The sequence below is a fragment of the Sapajus apella genome, unplaced genomic scaffold (genome assembly GCF_009761245.1).
Source record: "Sapajus apella isolate SASKATOON/1434 unplaced genomic scaffold, GSC_monkey_1.0 scaffold95, whole genome shotgun sequence".
Lineage (NCBI taxonomy): Eukaryota > Metazoa > Chordata > Mammalia > Primates > Cebidae > Sapajus > Sapajus apella.
The window spans coordinates 6600453-6611346 of record NW_022437035.1 but is presented as its reverse complement, the minus strand read 5'-3'; the positions used below and the strand labels follow the sequence as shown (position 1 = coordinate 6611346).

At 56.2% G+C, this 10894-nt stretch overlaps 1 protein-coding gene across 2 annotated transcripts; it reads left to right on the top strand.

Moving 5' to 3' along the window:
* Nucleotides 1-4620: 4620 nt before the first annotated feature.
* Nucleotides 4621-9015, top strand: OSM (oncostatin M). Of its 2 annotated transcripts, none has more exons than XM_032256855.1 (3): nt 4621-4874; nt 6725-6858; nt 7393-9015. In XM_032256855.1, exons 2-3 carry the CDS (start codon nt 6754-6756, stop codon nt 7972-7974), a joined length of 687 nt encoding a protein of 228 aa, XP_032112746.1. In that variant the 5' UTR covers nt 4621-4874; nt 6725-6753; the 3' UTR covers nt 7975-9015. The 2 variants fall into 2 exon arrangements, with proteins under 2 accessions (XP_032112746.1, XP_032112745.1); XM_032256854.1 differs by having other exon boundaries at nt 4621-5092.
* The last annotated feature ends 1879 nt before the right edge of the window (nt 9016-10894 follow it).

Genomic DNA, 10894 nt, shown 5'->3' with positions numbered 1-10894 from the left:
TAGAGACAGCCTCGCTCCATCACCCAGGCTGGAGTGCAGTAGCACAATCTTGGCTCACTGCAACCTCCGCTTCCCAGGTTCAAGCAATTCTGCCTCAGCCTCCCAAGTAGCTGGGACTGCAGGTGAGTGGTGTGCTGGGATTACAGGTGCAAGCCGCCGTGCCTGGCCTCTGTGTTTAACCATTTGCGGAACTGCCAAACTGTTTTCCAATTTGGCAGTACCATTCATTGTAGATTCCCACCAGCAACATCTGGCAGCTCTCATTTCTCCATCTCCTCATCAGCACTTATGATTGTCTGTCTTTGATTACAGCCACCTGGTGGGTGTGAAATGGCTTCTCATCACGGTTTTAATTTGCAGTTCCCTGATGTTGAGCAACTTTTCACGAGCTTCTTGGCCACTTGTACATCTTGCTTTGGAGAAATGTCTATTAATATCCTTTGCCTATTTTCAAATTGGATTGCTTGTCTTTTTCATGGCTGTTCAGTTCTGTCATTGCAGCTTAAAGAATGGAAACTGAGGCTTGGAAGGGGGACACGACTGGTCCAGGTATACTGGGCTCACAGGCAGATTGAGATGGAACTTGGGTTGGTCTCCGTCTCCCACCCAGCAGATTGGGGGCCACCTTCTCGCCCCCCTGGAGCACCCCGCTAGGCCATCTCAGGTCTTGTCCTTGCATTTAAAGGGATAGGGCCCCCACAGCCAGAGGATGAGTTGGGAAGTAAGGAAACAGCTGTTCTGAGGAACCAAGCTGGTCCTCTCTTCCTCTCCAAATCACGCGGACCTGGCTGACGTGGCCCGGGAAGAAGGGACAGCCCAGGCCCTGTGGTCAGGAGCCTATTTATACTGGCTGGGCCATGTTGCAAGCTTTTCCTGCTGGTGAGGAGGACGTCACTGATTGCTGACCTCACCAGAAATGCTGACGCATCTTCCCTCATGCTTGGCTGGGATGGACAGTGGCCAGGCCTCCTCACCTCCGGGCCACTCCCTGTCCTCCTCTGCCCCACCTTGCTCTGGATGCTCTGCCAGTGGCCCTAGCCCCTGCACCCTCCAGCCATGCCCTCCTCTTCTAGGCTGCATGGACTGAATGGTGTCTCCCCCCAAACTCCTGTGTTGAAGTCCCAACCATAGTACATCATCAGAACACAACTGTATTTGGAGGTTGAGCCTTGAAAGAAATAATGAAGGGCCAGGTGCAGTGGCTCACACCTGTAATCCCAGCACTTTGGGAGGCTGAGGCAGACAGATCACTTGAGGCCAGGAGTTCACAACCAGCCTGGCAAACATGGTGAAATCCCGTCTCTACTAAAAAATACAAAAATTAGCAGGGTGTGGTGGTGGGCACCTATAGTCCCAGCTACTCAGGAGGCTGGGGCAGGAGAATCGCTCGAACTGGGGGGGCAGAGGTTGCAGTGAGCCAAGATCATGCCACTGTACTCCAGCCTGGGTGACAGAGTGGGACTCCATCTCAAAGAAAAAAAGAGTAATTAAGGTAAAATTGGCCAGATGTGGTGGCACATACCTGTAATCCCAGTTACTCTGGAGGCTGAGGCAGAAGGAGAGCTTAAGGCCAGGAGTTAGACACTGCAGTGAGCTATGAAAGTACCACTGTACACTTAAGCCTGGGCAACACAGCAAGACCTTGTCTTGAAAAAAAAAAAAAAAAAAAAAGAATTAAGGTAAAATGAAGTCACTGAGAGGGCCCTAATCCAGTCTGAATGGTGTCCTTACGAGAAGAGGCAAGGCCGGGTGCGGTGGCTCACGCCTGTAATCCCAGCACTTTGGGAAGCTGAGCCAGGTGGATCACTTGAGGTCAGGAGCTCGAGACCAGCCTGGACAACACGGCGAAACCCTGTCTCTACTAAAAATACAAAAATTAGCCAGGAGTGGTGACGCACATCTGTAATCCCAGCTACTTGGGAGGCTGAGACAGGAGAATCGCTTGAACCCAGGAGGTGGTTTGAGTGAGCCGAGATCACACCACTGCACTCCAGCCTGGGTGACAGAGCTAGACTTCATCTCAAAAAAAAAAAAAAAAAAAAAAGGCCATGGACAAGCAGAAGGAAGATGATGTGGAGACACAGAGAGACGTCATCTACAGGTCAAGGAGAGAGGCCTTAGGAACCCACCCTTGATCTCAGACTTCAGCCTATAGAACTGTGAAGAAAATCAGTCTCTGTTATTGAAGCACCAGTCTGTGGTACTTTGTTACGGCAGTCCTAGCAATGTGATCTGCATGCTCTCCTTACCTTCAGTGACCCTGGGCCCTAGGGCTTGTGCCTGGACCCTCATTAGCTATGTGCTAAGAGTGTGGTCTTTGGGCTTCATTTGAATACACTCTTCTTCTGGCGGGTTTTTTTTTTTTTTTTTTTTTTGAGACAGTATCTTGCTCTGTCACCCAGGCTGGAGTGCAGCGGCACGATCATGGCTCACCGCAGCCTCGACCTTCAGGGGTCAAGTGATCCTCCTGCCTCCACCTCCCTAGTAGCTGGGACTTCAGGTGTGCATCACGACATCTGGATAATTTACTTTTAAATTTTCTGTAAAGACACAGTCTCGAAGTCCTGGGCTCAAATGATCTTCCCACCTCAGCCTCCCAAAGTGCTAGGATTACAGGCGTGAGCCACCATGCCTGGCCCAATGCCCCTCTCCTCTTAACTGTTCGTAGGTGGCCTCAGGCAAAGCAACCTCCTCTCTCTATGCCATAAAAAGACAGCACGACCTCCCTGGACCACCGGGTGGATGGAATAAGCTAAGGCATGTGGCTGTCTCTCCCCAGGTGTGGTGGTCGGTCAGCCATAGCTGAGAGGGTCCTGGAGCCCTCTGCTCAGATCTGGTGCTCCTTTCTTGATCCAGCCCCTAAACTTCTCAGAGCTTTGTGCTCCTCACTGAAGTAAGCCGAGGTGTCTCTGTCCAGTGCTCTCTCTACCTTGGCTGCTGCACGATGAGCTCAGGTGGTCGGGCACTGTGGCTCACACTTGTGATCCCAGCGCTTTGGGAGAGCAAGGCAGGAGGATCATTTGAATCCAGGAGTTTGAGATCAGCCTGGGCAACATAGCGAGATCCCGTCTCTACAAAAAATAAAAAATAGCTGGGCATGGTGATGCATGCCTGTGGTGTCAGCTACTCAGGGAGCATCGCTTCAGTTCAGGAGTTGGAGGCCACCGTGAGCTATGAAGGTGCCACTGCACACCAGCCTGGGTGACAGAGCAAGATCCTGCATTTTAAAAAGGAGAAAAAAGATGAGATCAGGGATGTGAAATGGAGAAGGATCCCCTCTTGGCATGGCTCCAGGAAATGGCATTGTGGGAGTGGGTACAGAGATGACGACTTTAGCGGAAGCGACATTCTCAGGATGAGAATCCAGAACTGGCCCCTGGGAGTGGCGACGGGGAGGTATGGGGCCTGGTGTGGTGAGTCCCAGCCTGGGTGCCCAGGAGTGGGTGGGGGCTGAAGAGCAGCCTCCTGGGCACAGGGTTGCCTATTTTTGCCAACTATGTGATACTCAGACCTAGGAGTGGCTGGTGCACCATGAAGCCAAATAAAGGTTTGTCGAATGAATAAATAAGTGATGGGGAGAATGGGTGGGAACAGCTTTGGTGGTCACACTGGGCCTTGGGAGCAGGCACAGACAGGGTGCCTCCTCCTTTCGGGCTGCCCCCGCTCTCCTTGCTCAGGTGCCCCAGACCTCATGCTCCCTCCAGCTGGAGCAGTTCAGGGGGCTCCCTGGAAGCCCCCAGGGGTCCCACCCTGACTCCCCAGACTCCTGAGGGCCTCCTCCCACCTGGGCTCCTTAGGGTACAGGCCAAGTACCCTCCCCTGAGCCAGGTAGATGTGCTGACGCCACCAGTCAGGGTCTCTAGGCCTGGGCCAGCCTCTCGGCCTCCTTGTCTGCCTTCCCCCGGGCCTCAGTTTACCCCATGGTAAAGTCGCAGGTTGACTGGGGAGGTGCTGTTCCCAGGGCCCTTTCGCAGAGGACCAACCTAAGATCGCTATCTTTCAGAGAAAGTGAAACCTGGTCCCCAACCGTCAAGGCGGTAACTCCCCCTCCCCGGCTTCCCCTCTGAGCTCACAGCTTCCCCATCTCCTCATTCCCCTTCCCGCCCCCTCTACAACTAATACTTGGAATCTGACCTTCATCTTTGCTTTTCCTTTTAAAGGTCTTTTGCCTTTTATGTCCATGATGGCAGCAACCCTGTGAGGTGGGCTGAGAAAGGCTTTTCTCCTCCTCATTTTACACTGGGGGTCTCTGAGGCCCAGGATGGTTAAGTGACTTGCCTCAGGTCACAAAGCACCTCAGCAGACTTGAACCCTGGCCTCTTGTTTCTCTTGCTCCAAGTGTCCAGTTCTCCCCAGTGAAGCCTGTCTACAAAGACAGGGCCTGGCTTCGGGCGGTGGGTCTGGCAGAGGGCAAATGATGGGGGAAAAGAGACGCTCGGAGGCCGGGCTGGGGGATGCTGGTCTGGGGCCTGAACCACAATCTCAGGGCTGCCAGCCTGGGTCTGGCTTTGTGCCCAGAGCCCGGTGGTTTCCGCTCACAGATGTCCCAACAGCCCGGCAACAGAGTGGGAAGGGCACTCAAGAAGGAAGATGTCTCGCTCCCCGCAGCCCCCAGCCACCGTGTCCTGCAAGGCCAATGGCTCTTGGGCCAAGACTGGCCTGGGGCCTCCAGAGGCCCAGCTCGAAGTCCCTCTTGCCCATCCGGGCCCAGTTCCCCGAAGATGGCATGGACCCTCTTCCTCCCCACTCACCCCAGGAAGGCTGAGCTGCGGTTTACATCATCCTTGGGCGTAGGGTTGACCTCGAAGAACGAATTCGAAGAAAACAGGAGGAGGAGCGGGCACACCACCATGCCCAGCACCCATTGGCCACCGGTAAAAATTTTGGTTTTTGGGGTCATGTTCCCAGAAGGCCTGCCCTCCCCCCTCCCCATCCCCACCCACCTCATGAGGTGTTGGCCAATCGCCCCGGCGGGCATAAAGTGGCTGCCAGCCTGCAGGGCTCCCAGCCGGGAGGTGTCACCCCCAGTGGGCGAGGGCTGGAGCACGGGCACCCAGCATGGGGGCACCACTCACACGGAGGACGCTCCTCAGTAAGTACTTCCTTCCTCCCCACCAGAACCCACCTGCTGGGTCTCTCCATGGGCACTGGTGGGGAGCAGGGACACCTTCTGCCCTGCGGGACGGGGGGAGGCTGGGTGCCAGATAGAAGGATGCTAAGAAGGGAAGAGAACAAGGAGGTCAGGCAGAGAGAGAGGTCCACTGACAAACAGGTAGAGAAGGGGCATCCTTGGGAGGCTTCCAGAGGGAGGTGATGTCAAGATGTGGCAACTCTGGGAGCCAGGGAGTGAGAGAAGGGGATGGGCAAAGAGGCTGGGGAGGCAGGAGGGAGATGGGAGACGTTCTGGGCAGGAGAGGGAGGCTCAGAAGCTGGGCAGGGGAGTGGTGTAAGGTGTGGGGGCGTTGTGGGGCCTGCAGCTTGCCCCAGTCATGGGGTCCCGGATGAACAGAAAGTCAGCTTCTGTGAGAAGCCCCCAGAACCCACACAATCACACAGCACACACAGCCACACCCACATGGCCACACACAACCATGTGATTCATCCACAGCCCTGGATCTCCCTAGCCTGGGAACCCCCACATGCACACCAGAGCCCCCACGGTGATCGGAGCTGGTCTCCCTCACGTGGCACACAGACCGGGCACACAGCCACGCAGACACCTCAGTCTCACACGCACTGCCGCACGCACAGGCCCCAGCTGGAGCCCAGCAGCAGATACCTGGGGAGGTGGCGAGGGTGCTCTGGGGTCGCCACTCCTGGGTGCCCGGCCCCTCGGCCCTCCCCAGCAGCCTGTCTTCCCCAAGGGACCGGATGGTTCTCAGGAGGGGAACGATGGTGTCACTGCCTTCCGGGTGATTGCACCACAGGCCCCTTCCGACCACGTGGCTGCTGGTGCCCCACTGGGGGGGGTGGTAAGCGGTAACTACACCCGCCCCCAACACCTCTGACAGGCTCACAGCATCCCTGGGGAGGCTGACAGAGGAGCCACTTATGGAGAGAGGAGGGAGGCATGGGAGGTCAGGGAGAGCCCTGGCCTTGTGTGACCTAGGCAGGCCCTTCTCCTGTAACTTGGTTTGCCTGTCAGAAAAATGGGGTCATGGGCTGGAAGGTCTTCCAAACTGTTCCAGGCTGCGCACCTGGTTGAAAAGGCAGCCTCTCCTGCTTCTAGACAGAGCTGAGGGCACCAGCTGTTCCCGGGCTGCCTGCCCTGAAGCCCTCCCAGGCCCATCTACCTGGATGGCCAGAGCGGCTGACAAGGCAGGGTCCTAGGGCAGTGGCCGGTCCTCAGCCCAGAGGTCTCACAGGGAGCCATTCCCACCTTGCCGAGAGTCAGCTCCTGAGGTTAGAACCATGCAGGTTTTGGGCTCCAGCCGGGTGCTGCAGCCTCTGCTCAAAGACCTGTTAGGGAAATCGCAGCCACTGTCTTGGTCCCTCCAAGGGAGGGAGTGGCTGCTGTGTCAGGCCGTGGGCAGTGACTTACTGGGGAGATAATGGTGGCCGTGCTGGGCACGCCTGTGCGCATACACAGTGCCCCGCCCCCACCTTCAACTACAAAGTCTGGGATGAAGAGATGCACCTTTCAAGGCTCTCCTGAAGCCCCTCCCCAAGGCTCCCATCTGTGGCTCTCCTTGCCAAGTCAGGTGACACCCTCTTCTCTCCCTAGGTCTGGTCCTCACACTCCTGTTCCCAAGCATGGCAGCTCTGGGCAGCTGCTCGAAAGAGTACAATGCGCTACTGGAACAGCTCCAGAAGCAGACGGATCTCATGCAGGACACCAGCAGCCTCCTGGACCCCTATGTAAGCACTTGGGCCCCCGTGGTGTCTCAGTGTCAGCGAACTGTGAGGTCAGGAAGGGAGTGAGACGCAAGGAGGACAGGCCCAGCCCCACTCCATGTGGGCAGGTGGGGAACTGAGCCCTTGCATTATTCTAGCCTTAACCCTGAGGAGCTAAGGCTGCCCCCCAGCTTCCCTAGCTCCGTGGTCCTGGGGCGGGACTCCAGACACCATTGCCATGCTCATCTGCTTATTTCGTGTGTTTCCTGCACACCTGGCAGGCTCTGGTCTGGGCACTGGGACGCAGCAGTGAGGAAGACAGAGTGCAGCCCTTCTGAAGCTTCCCATTCCCCATAGGCATCCCACCAGCCCCAACATCCCTCTGACTTTGCCTGCAGTGATCTTGGGGTCCTCTTCCCTCTCAGGCCTCAGTTTCCGGATCCATCCAGCGGGGACATTGGATAGGGGTGCATGAGGTCTAGCATTTCAAGGCTGGCTCATCTATGAGTGTGGTCCGAGTCCTCAGCATTCACCCTGTGATCCTCCTGTTCCCCCCAGATACGTATCCAAGGCCTGGATGTTCCTAAACTGAGAGAGCACTGCAGGGAGCACCCTGGGGCCTTCCCCAGCGAGGAGGACCTGCAGGGCCTGGGCAGGCGGGGCTTCCTGCAGACCCTCAATGCCACACTGGGCCATGTCATGGAAAGACTGGCTGCCTTAGAGCAGCAACTCCCCAAGGCCCAGGACTTGAAGAGGTCCAGGCTGAACACCGAGGACTTGGAGAAGCTGCAGATGGCGAGGCCGAATGTCCTCGGGCTCAGAAACAATGTCTACTGCATGGCGCAGCTGCAGGACATCTCAGACACAAATGAGTCCACCATAGCCGGCCGGGGGACCTCCCAGCTGCCTGTCCCTGTCCCAGCCTCGGATTCTTTTCAGCGCAAGCTGGAGGGCTGCAGGTTTCTGCACGGCTACCACCGCTTCATGCACTCAGTGGGGCGGGTCTTCAGCAAGTGGAGGAAGAGCCCGAGCCGGAGCCGGAGACACAGCCCCCGGCGGGCCCTGCGGAAGGAGGTGCGCAGGACCAGACCCTCCAGGAGAGGCAAGAGACTCATGCCCAAGGGGCAGCTGCCCCGATAGCCTCGGGAGCACCCCTTGCCAGTGAAAGATGCGGCAGGTGCTCTGCGGATGAGGAACCGTTGCAGGATGATGCCTCCGGGCTCCCCAAACCTGTTTCCCTCTACTACTCACCGCTGGGAAGTGCACTTTAAGAGGTGGGAGCTGGGCAGAGTCTTTGTACCTCCTCCAGGCTGGGGGACAGAGTCAGGCTGTTGTGCCCCCTGGTTCCAAGTTCTCCAGGCCCAGTGGGGTGGCCAGGAGGTCCACGTGGGGCCAACTTTCCATTGATTCAGGGGTCTGATGACACAGGCTGACTCATGGCTGAGCTGACTGTCCCCCTGCCTTGCTGCCCGAGGCCGGCTGGTCCTTCCCTCTCATGACTTGCAGGGACGTTGCCCCCAGACTTCCTCCTTTCCGTGGTTCTGAAGAGGAGGTCACAGCCTGAGCTGGCCTCCTATGCCTCATCACATCCCAAGCCAGACACCTGGATGTCTGGGTGACCTCACTTTAGGCAGCTGTAACAGCAGTAGGGTGTCCTGGGAGTCCTGATCTGTGGGTCCAGGGAATGGAGCTCAGGTCCCAGCCCAGCCCAGCCCCATGTGACCTGGGGCAGGTCACTTTACCTCTCTGGACCTGTTTTCTGTTTGTGAAGCTAGGGAGTTAGAGGCTGTACCCCCACCGCCTGTCGGTTGCTGGGATACCCTGACGTAGGGTGGATATCAAAATCCCTGTAAATCGGGACATATGATGCAAATGGCCCTGGGAGGTGTACACGGAGCTCTCTGTAGGAGACCCACCTCCCAGCGCCGGGAAGCCCCTGTCTTCGGTCCTCGCTGCTGGCTGCTCCCCCTGGTGGTGGATCCTGGAATTTTCTCACGCAGGCGCTCTTGCCCTCCTAGAGGAGGGTCTCAGAAGCTGCGAGGCCAATTCCTTGAAGGGACATGTCTAATTTATCGATTTCTATCAATTTTTATCAGTTTTATATTTATAAGGCTTATTTATAATGTATATTTAATGTTAATATTGTGCAAACATATATTTAAAACTTGCCTGGTTTCTAAAGTCTCTGTGTCTCTTGATTGTCTTGGGGGAGAGGATTTGGGGTGGGGGAAAGGCAGCCTCTTAGAGAGGGGAGGGCCCCTAGGTGGCAAGGCCAAAAGCGTCCATGCTTTGGGGATGGGCTAGAGGTCCTTGCTCTGCCCAGGAGGGGAAGTCACATGCCCCAGCCGCCGGGGGCTGTGACTGTGGTGGGGTGGGGTGTCAAACTCAGACAAGTCATTGGTTATGGCCGGAATGGGGCTCCCTTGACACACTGGGGAAGGGGGGGTGTCAAGACGTGTTAGTAAGAGGGGAGGAAGAAAGGCTTGAGTGTGTGGGCTGCTTCTGAGCTCCCGGAGGCTGTGTGGCTGAGGTCTGTGTGCTGATGTCTGTTGCATGCTAATGTGTGTTATATACCAATGTGTGTTGCATGTATCACCTCATCTTGAAGCCTGGATGTTAGTGTCCTAATGGAGGCTTATGTCTGTATCTATATTTATGTGTGTGTGCGGGCATGGATACCTTGGTGCGTCTCTGCGGACGTGTCTGTGCACGTGTAAACTCAGGTGTCTGCCAGTGTGTCCTCTTATATGTGTCTATGTTCCTGGATCACCCTGGGTGGGGGGGGCACTGGCACATCCGGTGCCTGGAACATGGAAGGTGCCCTAGGCATTTGTGGAATGACTCAAAGACTGAGTTCACAGCTACACCCCTGCCACCAGCATCCTGCCTGAGGTGCAGTGAGCATGCCACAGACACGAGGAATGGCTGTGTGCATAGGAATGAAGACACTTGGCTGGGCTCGAAATCCTGCCTCAGCCCCGTTCCGTCTACCGGAATGACCTTTGGAAAATTCCTTAATGTCTCTGAGCCTTTGTTTCCTCATCTGTGGAATAAACAAAAGAATTACAGATCCTGCCTCAGACAGGGCCAGTGACCTGGTTTGTGCTTAAAACTGCTTCCTGAGGAACTCAAAGGGTTAGGGTTTCCATCTGAGCCCCCAAAACCCGGCTCCTCCCAAATTCCCAGGTGAGCACATATAGGCCGTAGACGTGCTGAGGCAAAGGTTCCCAGAAGCAGGTGAGCTTGACTTGGATGGGTCCCTGGCCAACCTCACTTCCTGAAATGGCAAATAGAGCTGGGGATGGTATGGGAACAAGGGACTTGACAGCAGGGTGGAGGAGAGCCAGTGCAGAGCTCCCCGTAATAGACATGATACATTTTGCAGATGAGAAGACTGAGGCTCAGAGAGTCTGAGTGGCCTGCCCACATCCTCAGACCAAATTAACCGGGGATGGGCACAGTTTGAATTCAGGATTGTGGGACTCCTGGGTGTGAACATCTTCCTGGTACTCCTCTTCCTCTGTAACTTGGCTGACAATGTCATGAGTTCCTGAAGGCAAAGGGCAAGGGGCAGACAGACAATCGACAGGCACAGGGACGAAAACAGGAGGATCTGAGATTGCAGTATGAGCTCAGCAAAAATAAGCAGGGTGATGTAACAGACAGCGGGAGAGCCAGGCGCTGCGAGTGGTCAGGGTGGCATCTGGAGAGGTGACGTCCACACTGTGGTCTGAGTGACGTGCAGATGGGGAGGTGGGAAGAGCTAGGGCAAAGGCTCTGAGCATTCAGGGAGCAGAGTGCCATGAGTGAGGGCATCAGGATTTACCCAAAGGCCCAGAGAGAGGAAGCATCTTGCTTAAGGTCACAGAACAAAGTAGTACAGGGCTAAGGCTAGAACTCTGGGCCCTAACTCCCAACCTGCAGTCTTCCTGGGCAGCTGCCCCACACATTCCAGTCTATTTAGCAAGTACCTAGCAAGGGCCCACTGGGCTCCCTGTCGCCCCCAGGGCTTCTACCGCAATGGCTGTCTTTTAGCTCCCCAAATGCCTGGGGCTCCTTC